At 39.0% G+C, this 9,156-nt stretch overlaps 1 protein-coding gene across 2 annotated transcripts in view; it reads left to right on the top strand.

The window, feature by feature from the left end:
• The window catches only part of ADK (adenosine kinase), a 285,891-nt gene that overhangs the window by 65,846 nt on the left and 210,889 nt on the right, over window positions 1–9,156 (top strand). For both annotated transcript variants that reach the window (XM_017854550.1, XM_017854551.1), the window contains exon 3: window positions 4,760–4,813. In XM_017854550.1, coding sequence (XP_017710039.1) covers window positions 4,760–4,813 — 54 coding nt within the window. The remainder of the gene's footprint in view (window positions 1–4,759; window positions 4,814–9,156) is intronic.

Genomic DNA, 9,156 nt, shown 5'->3' with positions numbered 1-9,156 from the left:
GCCACCCAGTTCGAGCTTCCCAGCGGCTTTGTTTACCTACTTAAGCCTCAGCAGTGGCGGACGCCCCTCCCTCAGCCTGGCTGCTGCTGTTTCGGTTAGATCGCAGACTGCTGTGCTAGCAATGAGGGCGGCTCCGTGGCCGTGGGACCCTCCTGGCCAGGTGTGGGTATAATCTCCTGGTGTGCCCGTTTGCTTAAAGCACAGTATTGGGGTGGGAATTACCCGATTTTCCAGTTGTTGTGTGTCTCAGTTCCCCTGGCTAGGAAAAGGGATTCCCTTCCCCTTGCGCTTCCCAGGTGAGGCAATGCCTCGCCCTGCTTCAGCTCTCGCTGGTCGGGCTGCAGCAGCTGACCAGCACCAATTGTCCAGCACTCCCCAGTGAGATGACCCCAGTACCTCAGTTGAAAATGCAGAAATCACCGGTCTTCTGTGTTGCTTGCGCTGGGAGTTGGAGACTGGAGCTGTTCCTATTCGGCCATCTTGCTCCGCCCCTCCCTCTAATTGAGTTTTAATCTTCATTTACTTTGCTAATGAGATTTAAAAATATTATTTTCTTAAATGTTATAACTTTTTGCTTTTTTGTTCTAGCCCTGTGATTTAATCTATTTCTTTATAAGCTTCTTAAATTTCAGTCCAGCTTTAGTGTTAAATAGTGTTGTAGCGATTAATGGTTTTGCTCCTCCCCCATTTTCTTCCTTTCTAATACATTTTAATCAACTTTTTTTTTATTGGAAGAGCCAATTAAATATGTTGTTTAAAAGCTTGCCATATCCACACTGTCTACCTGATTGGTTTTGCCAATTCTGTAAAACTTTACTTGATACTGTTGGGATTCTTTGGACTATGTGGCAATATTTGTAGATTTATAGAAATTTTGGTGATTTAATTCTTGGAAGGCAATTTTAGTTCCAAGTATTTATAGAATATTTTCTTGTCATCTGTTAACTGTGTAACATTAGGCATGGGCACCTCCCTTATGACTGTCCTATTTTGGAACTTCACAGTCTGTACCTGCGCCTTTCAAGGCACTAAGTTCTGTGCCATGCTAGTCTTCGGAGGAGGAGCACATTTGAATAAAAAGTGTTTGTTTCAGTCTCAATAAAAGGCTTTTATAAAAGTTATGAACATTTAAAAGTGCCCTTTCCTCCATTTTTGAGTTAATTGAATTCTTCATTTTACAGAGGTGCAAGATTCCAAGAAGAGGGGGCAGGGATGAGTATTTATTATAATTGTTAAATAATGCACTGGACACTTTTTGTGTAATGTTATTTGATCTGGATAGCAACCCTGTGACATAGGCAGTTTTATCTTCATTAGAGAAATTAAGTGGCTTGTCCATTTCAGAAAACAAGTTAATGGTAGAATCAGGATGATACTGCAGGTTTTTTGATTTGTATCTAGTTATTTTTTCACTCAGTGGTTCTCTTTGTAGGGGCTAGAGGCAGAATAAAGAGGCCCCTCCCCTGTGCTCCCTCTTGCTTCCCCGTCTTCTGTTCTTTGGAGTGTTTGTCAGTTTTCTCTGGTAGTTTAGGGCAGAAAAAATGTTGAGGACTATCACTGTACCATTTTTTTGTTGTCTCTGATTTTTAGGAACTGTGTTCATGCTAAGAATTGATTATAAAAGAATACCTATATATGCCATTAGGAAACAAAACTCATCCAAAATATAATAGGCTGTGCTTTGCATCATTCTATGAAAGACATGGTAGGAAGTTGAGTTATAGCTTTCTACTAAGTTGAAAGTAGGCTCTGTCGCCTAGGCTGGAGCGCAGTGGCACAATCTCAGCTCACTGCAACCTCTGTCTCCCAGGTTCAAGTGATTCTCCTGCCTCAGCCTCCCCAGTAGCTGGGACCACAGGTGCCTGCCACCACACCTGGCTAATTTTTGTATTTTTAGTAGATATGGGGTTTCGCCATGTCGGCCAGGCTGGTCTTGAACTCCTGAACTCAAGTGATCCGCCTGCCTTGGCCTCCCAAAGTGGGGATTATAGGCATGAGCCACTGTGCCCAACTAATGATTTTTAATAACTTTATATAATACCGATGAATCACTCTTTTTAGTGGACTCTAAATACCATCATGATTTGATACCCCTTTTATTCATTTATAAAATACATAAACAGCTTCCTTTTTTGACGTTTAAAAATTTTATAGTCCTTTCTGTCTTGAATTTGCATTTCTGTTACACTTTTCACACCAGATTCTATTCTTATAGGATGTATTTTATGCATAAGTTATATTTTGCATGTAACATGCATACATTATGAAGGTAGTATATTTTTATGCATTAGTCTTTCATGCATATTGATTACCCTATTATATGTCTTTGCAGCCAGCCAAAATATGTGAATTTTAAAATATCTCTTAGTCATTAAATTGTAATTAGCACAGAGTAAAATAACAAATGTATTAAAATGTTGCTAAAGTATTTTTTATTTATTAAAAAAATTTTTTTGGCCGGGCGCAGTGGCTCAAGCCTGTAATCCCAGCACTTTGGGAGGCCGAGACGGGCGGATCACGAGGTCAGGAGATCGAGACCATCCTGGCGAACACAGTGAAACCCCGTCTCTACTAAAAAATGCAAAAAACTAGCTGGGTGAGGTGGCGGGTGCCTGTAGTCCCAGCTACTTGGGAGGCTGAGGCAGGAGAATGGCGTGAACCTGGGAGGTGGAGCTTGCAGTGAGCTGAGATCCGGCCACTGCACTCCAGCCTGGGTGACACAGCGAGACTCTGTCTCAAAAAAAAAAAAAATATATGTTTTTTTCTCCTTCTCTGCCTTCAAAATGTTGCTTCTCTTCCTTCAAAATATTGCTAAATTATTAAACAGACGAAAATAGGCTGGGTGCAGTGGCTCACACCTGTAATCCCACTACTTTGGGAGGATGAGGTGGGATGATCACTTGAGGTGAGGAGTTCGTGACCAGCCTGGCCAACATGGTGAAACTTCATTTCTACTTAAAGTACAAAAATTAGCCGGGCGTGGTGGTGCGTGCCTGTAGTCCCAGCTGCTTTGGGGGCTGAGGCATGAGAATTGCTTGAACCCAGCAGGCAGAGGTTGCGGTGAGCTGAGATCGCACCACTGTACTTCAGCCTAACTCTATCTCAAAAAAAAAAAAAAAATAAAAAATAAATAAATAAAAAAAGTTTTGCAGACAAAATATGAATCATTCTTTGTTTAACACTTAGAAGGGTTTTATACTCAGGCAATACAATAGTGTATAGTTTCATTCAGAATAGGTGAGGAGTATGTCATCCTTTTATATTAATAAAAGTGAATTTTAGGCCATTTTCTGTTACTTGGAATACCTCAAACTGGGTATTTTATAAGAAAAGGAATTTATTTCTTACAGTTATGGAGGTTGAAAAGTCCAAGGTCAAAGGGCTGCACTTTGGTGAGAACCTTCTTGCTGATAGGGACTCTACAGATTCCTGAGGTGGTACAGGGTATCACATGGCAAGGGGCCTGAACCTGCTAATATGGTAGCTCAGGTCTCTTCTCTTCTTTTAAAGCCACCAGCTCCCCTCCCATGATAACCCATTAATCCATGAATTGATTAATCCATTTATGAAGGTAGAGCTTTCATGATCCAATTACTTCTTAAAGGCCCCACCTCTCAATATTGCCCCATTGGAGATTAAATTTCAACATGAGATTTGAGGGGGGTCAAATATTCAAACCATAGCAGTGGGTTTAAAGGCACTTGTGAAAGAGGAGACTGGAGAGGAAAATCAACATGACCTTTCAAATGGACTTATGATCCATTTTCAGGCAGATTAATTTTAAATTTTATGAAAAGGTTGAGTATGAATGGGAATTGAAGACCTGGGAATTGTCCATTGTTGTTTATCTGTTTCTGTGTACCCTTCAGAAAGTCTGTTTACCTTCAGCAGTACAAATATATGGTACTGTGAAAGATCCCTGATCTAATATTTATAGCAACCTGTATTTTATGACCAGAGAAACTGAGACTTAAAGACGTAGAGTATTTGCCTATGATCACTTAGCTAGTAAATGGTCAATCAAAAACTCCAAAACTTGAGGCCAGGTGTGGTGGCTCATGCCAGTAATCCCAGCACTTTGGGAGGCTGAGGTGGTTGGATCACTTGTGGTCAGGAGTTCCAGAGCAGCCTGGCCAACATGGTGAAACCCCTTCTCTACTAAAAATACAAAAATTAGCTGGGCATGGTGGTGCATGCCTGTAATCCCAGCTTCTGGGGAGGCTGAGACAGGAAAACTGCTTGAACAGGTTGCACTGAGTCAAGATCGTGCCACTGCACTCCAGCCTTGGTGAGAGAGTGAGCCTACCTTAAAAAAAAACAAACAAAAAACAAAACTCCAAAGCTTTTCTTTCCCTCCTGTGTCATGCTGCTTAGTACATAGCCTGGTTCACAGTATATGATTACTATATAGTTAATGAATGATTTACATATTGTTTGTGAAGTCTAAAATACTTAACGTTGTAGTTGTTGCATCAGTTTTGAACTGCTGAATAAGTGTGACATTACAGATGATTCACTACAGAAGAATACTGAAGATCTTCAAAGCATGGTTAAGGTGATCTCTTTTCAGTTCCTGGAGTGGTGTTCCTGGAAATGACTAATAGAACAGCAAAAAACCGTCTACTTGGGCATTCTTGGTGTTTTATCAATTAAGTCAGAGACCTATAACAGTGTTGGGGTCCTTGTTTTGAAGAGGTCAACTAACTTATGTTGATACTGTGTTTGTATGAAGAGTGTAATTTTTGTTTCTGTTATATAGGTATTCTCTGAAACCAAATGACCAAATCTTGGCTGAAGACAAACACAAGGAACTGTAAGTGCATTAAACCATTGGTTGTAAATAGTTTACTCTGTCTATGAAGTTGATATATGTATATGTAAATAATCTGATTTTCAAAATTATATAATGACAAAGTGTAATTAACACTATGATCTTAATCCTAACAGAATTATGATAACCTACACTATATAATTTATACTACATAAAGTTTACACAGGACATAATTTCTCCTGTATTCACATTAAAAGATGTAGTGTTGTATTTTATCATCTAGACTAAAGTCTTATTGGGAAATATGTCATTTCATTTTCTCTTTCCAGATAAAATATTAAATTGTTCCTATTTTCTTTCTGACTGCTCTACCAGAAAAAAGTAATAAAAATAAATTGTCACTCAATTTTTGGGTCTTATTCCAGTGGATCACCCACCTTCATGATAATGATGGAGAAATATAATTTTGTTTCTGTCACTGGTTTATGAAAAAGTAAATGTCAGTTGTTTGGTACAATGTAAAACACTTTATTTATTTTATTTTATTTTTATTTTTTTGAGACAGAGTCTTGTTCTGCTGCCCAGGCTGGAGGCGCAATCTTGGCTTATTGCAACTTCTTATTCCTGGGTTCAAGCAATTATCCTGCCTCAGCCTCCCAAGTAGCTGGGATTACAGGTGCCCGCCACCACACCTGGCTAATTTTTGTATTTTAAGTAGAGATGATGGGGTTTTCCTATGTTGGCTAGGCTGGTCTCCAACTCCTGACCGCAGGTGATCTGCCTACCTTGGCCTCCCAAAGTGCTGGGATTACAGGTGTGAGCCACTATGCCCGGCTGAAGACATTTTATTTTCACATCTAACTCAGGTCTCTCTTGGTTTAGTTTAATGTAACCTTCACTTGTACTCATATATAGGGACGGTAATTTTTTTTGTGGAGGACTTCAAGACTATTATTTTCTTCTTGAGATTAAGTAATAATTTTTTTCCAACATAGTTTTTTTTTTTTTTTTCTTTTTTGAGACGGAATCTCGCTCTGTCGCCAGGGGCCTGGAGTGCAGTGGGCGGATCCTCCAGCTCCTGCACAGCTCGCCTCCTCGGGTTTACGCCATTCTCCTGCTCAGCCTCCAAGTAGCTGGACTACGGGCCGCCCGCCCACCACTCGCTGGCTAGTTTTTTTTGTATTTTTTAGTAGAGACGGGGTTTCACCGTCGTCGCATCAGGCTGGTTCGATCTCGCTGCTCGTGATCCCCCCCCGTCTCGGCCTCCAAAGTGCTGGGATTACAGGCTTGAGCCACGTCGCCGCCCAAATACTTTTAAACTGCTTTTTAAAAATTGTCTTGAACCTTTTGCAAATTATTTTCTTCTCTCCTATTTAAGATAACATATAAATTGTTAATTATAAAATGGCAGGACCAATGTTCAGGGAAAGGATTTCCTTATGCATTCTTACTGTTTACACATTCTATTATTATGCTAACCTTTCATCCGTATTTTTATATTTGGTCTATCCTTATTTGAGTATAATCTCCATAGTGGGTTCTCAAATATATTTATTGTCAAGAAAGTTTTTGCTGTTTTTTTATTTCCTACTATAGTCAATGAGGGTAGGTGATTATTACTGTAGCATTGGTTGGTTATTATTTGTAGGTCTGGTAACAGAGCTTCTTTTGCTTTGGGAATTAAGTAGTTGGTGAGCCTTAAAAGTTCCTTTAGTCCTTAGACTATGACCAGTATTAAAAATACCAGAAATCTGCTTTTAAAGAATATATGTTATTTAATATGTAACCCATTTTAATGTGTTAATTCATTTGAAAGTTTTTTAACTGTCCAAGATATAATTCATCCCTATGGCTATAACTTGGCCAACTGATACTTTTTTCTTACGCTTTTTTTTTTTGAGACGGAGTTTTGCTCTGTCGCCCAGGCTGGAGTGTAGTGGCATGATCTTGGTTCACTGCAACCTCTGCCTCCTGGGTTCAAGCGATTCTCCTGCGTCAGCCTCCTGAGTAGCTGGAATTACAGGCACCCGCCACCATGCCAAGCTAATTTTTGTGTTTTAGTAGAGACGGGTTTTCGCCATGTTGGCTAGGCTGGTCTCGAATTCCTGACCTCAAGCAATCCACCCCCTTCAGCCTCCCAAAGTGCTAGGATTAATACAGGCTTGAGCCACCGTGCCCAGCCGCTACATTTTATTACGAAAAGTTTTAAACATATGTTATGTGTTCACCCATGTATTTACCACCAAGGTTTTATCCTTAACATATTACTGCACTTATCTACTTATTCTTCTGTTCATGCGTTACTTCATCTGTTTTTTGGATGCATTTCAAAGTAAATTGTAGACATCAATATGCTTCTCTCTAAATATTTCAACACATATACCATTAACTGGAGTTTTATATTTCAAAGTTCTTTTTTTTGGTTTCACCTGTTCTAAAATTTCTTATAAACTGAGTCATATATATGTCCTATTTTGTATAAGGCTTCTGCCACCGTGGTTTTGAAATTCATCAGTGTTGTCGCATGTATCAGTTAATTCCTTTTTATTTTTGCAGATTAGCATTCTGTTGTTTGTTTGTTCTATTATTGCTAAGTATTGCCACTCGTTTGATTTGTCATTAGTTGATGGTCTTGATATTTTTGGCTGCTGGCTGTCTGCCTTGTACTTTTTGACCTACATACCAAAGAAAACTTGCAGTTGAATACGGCACCATAAAAGCAGAGTATTAATTTTAAAAAATTCAACAGTTATTGAATTATTGAATTTCATGAATTATGAAAGCTGTTTATAAATAATCTCATTTGTGTCTTTGCAACTCAGATAGCCAAAATCTTAGTAGGGTGGTGGTCATGGAAGTCAGAGTCTGCTAAGGAGTATGTAACAACTCACCTGCTGTATTAAAAACAAAAAAATCCTTTTTGTGTTCAAGACCAATCTTTAAAAAATATAAGAGATATGGATATAAAACAAAATTTTATTATCTAATCAGTAATTCCATGCTTTATTCTCATAAAACATTATTACAGCTTCTTAATTTCAGTCTGTTAAAGCTTGATTCATTATTAAACTTGTAAAAAATGTGTTGGCACCATCACATTGACCTGCTCTTTGAAAATTAACCCTAACTCTCTAAGAGTATCAATAAGAGAATGCACTGATAACTCTAATGATCTTGGTATTAATAAATAAAGAGTGGCCTGGCATGGTGGTTCACACATGTAATCCCAACGCTTTGAGAGGCTGAGGTGGAAGGATTGCTTGAGGCCAGGAGTACAAGACCAGCCTGAGAAACATAGTGAGACCCCATCTCTACAAAAAAACTTTAAAAAGGCCAGGCGCGGTGGCTTACGCCTGTAATTCCAGCACTTTGGGAGGCCGAGGTGGGTGGATCACCTGAGGTCAGGAGTTCAAGATTAGCCTGGTCAAGATGGTGTCATCGCTACTAAAATACCGTCTCTACTAAACCGTCTTTACTAAACGTCTACTAGACCGTCTCTACTAAAAATACAAAAATTAGCCAGGCATGGTGGTGGGTGCCTGTAATCCCAGCTACTCGGGAGGCTGAGACAAGAGAATTGCTTGAATCTGGGAGGCAAAGGTTGCAGTGAGCTGAGATCGCACCACTGCATTCCAGCCTGGGTGACAGAGCGGGACTCTGTCTCAAAAAAAAGAAAAAAAAAAAAAATTAGCCTGATGAGGTGGTGTGTGTCTGTAGTCCCAGCTGCTCAGGAAGCTGAGGCAGGAGGATCTCTTGGGTCTAGGAGATCAAGGCTGCAGTGAACCATGATCATTCCACTGAGTTCTGGACTGGACAACATAGTGAGACCTTGCCTTTAAAAAAATAAAAAAAGAATAACAATAAGAGAGTACAATGATAGTTCTAATTATCTTGATATTAATAAATATTAAGTATGTTTTCATTAAAACATTTTTAGTTCCTTAAATTTTGTGATTCAGATTTCATATACACTTAGTCACTGATGCTTCACAAGTATACTTGTTTCTCTGTCTGAGGAAGATTGGCATGGGAAAACAGGGAAATATTGGTCAGCAGTGACCCTTGTTTTCTAAGCAAAGTGGTTTTCTCAAGTTCCTGTTTTTCATTATTCTGCATACTGAAGACCTTGGGGGATGATTTTAAGTAGAGAAAGCTGAGCAATTCAAGTTGCGATGTGATTTATCTAAAACTGTAAGATTTATACTTTGTTCTATACATGATCCAGTAATGAACTGGTCTCATCAGCTTTCTAGTTTTTTTCAGTTTTAGTTTTGTAAATGGAATAATTTAAAATAAATTAATAACAAACCTGCACGTTATGCACATGTACCCTAGAACTTAAAGTATAAAAAAAAAAAAAAAAGAAAATATCACTATTTTACTAA

The sequence above is a fragment of the Rhinopithecus bieti genome, unplaced genomic scaffold (assembly GCF_001698545.2).
Source record: "Rhinopithecus bieti isolate Rb0 unplaced genomic scaffold, ASM169854v2 scaffold_36008, whole genome shotgun sequence".
Lineage (NCBI taxonomy): Eukaryota > Metazoa > Chordata > Mammalia > Primates > Cercopithecidae > Rhinopithecus > Rhinopithecus bieti.
Note: the sequence above shows the minus strand (reverse complement) of the source record. Positions and strands in the feature narration are given on the sequence as shown.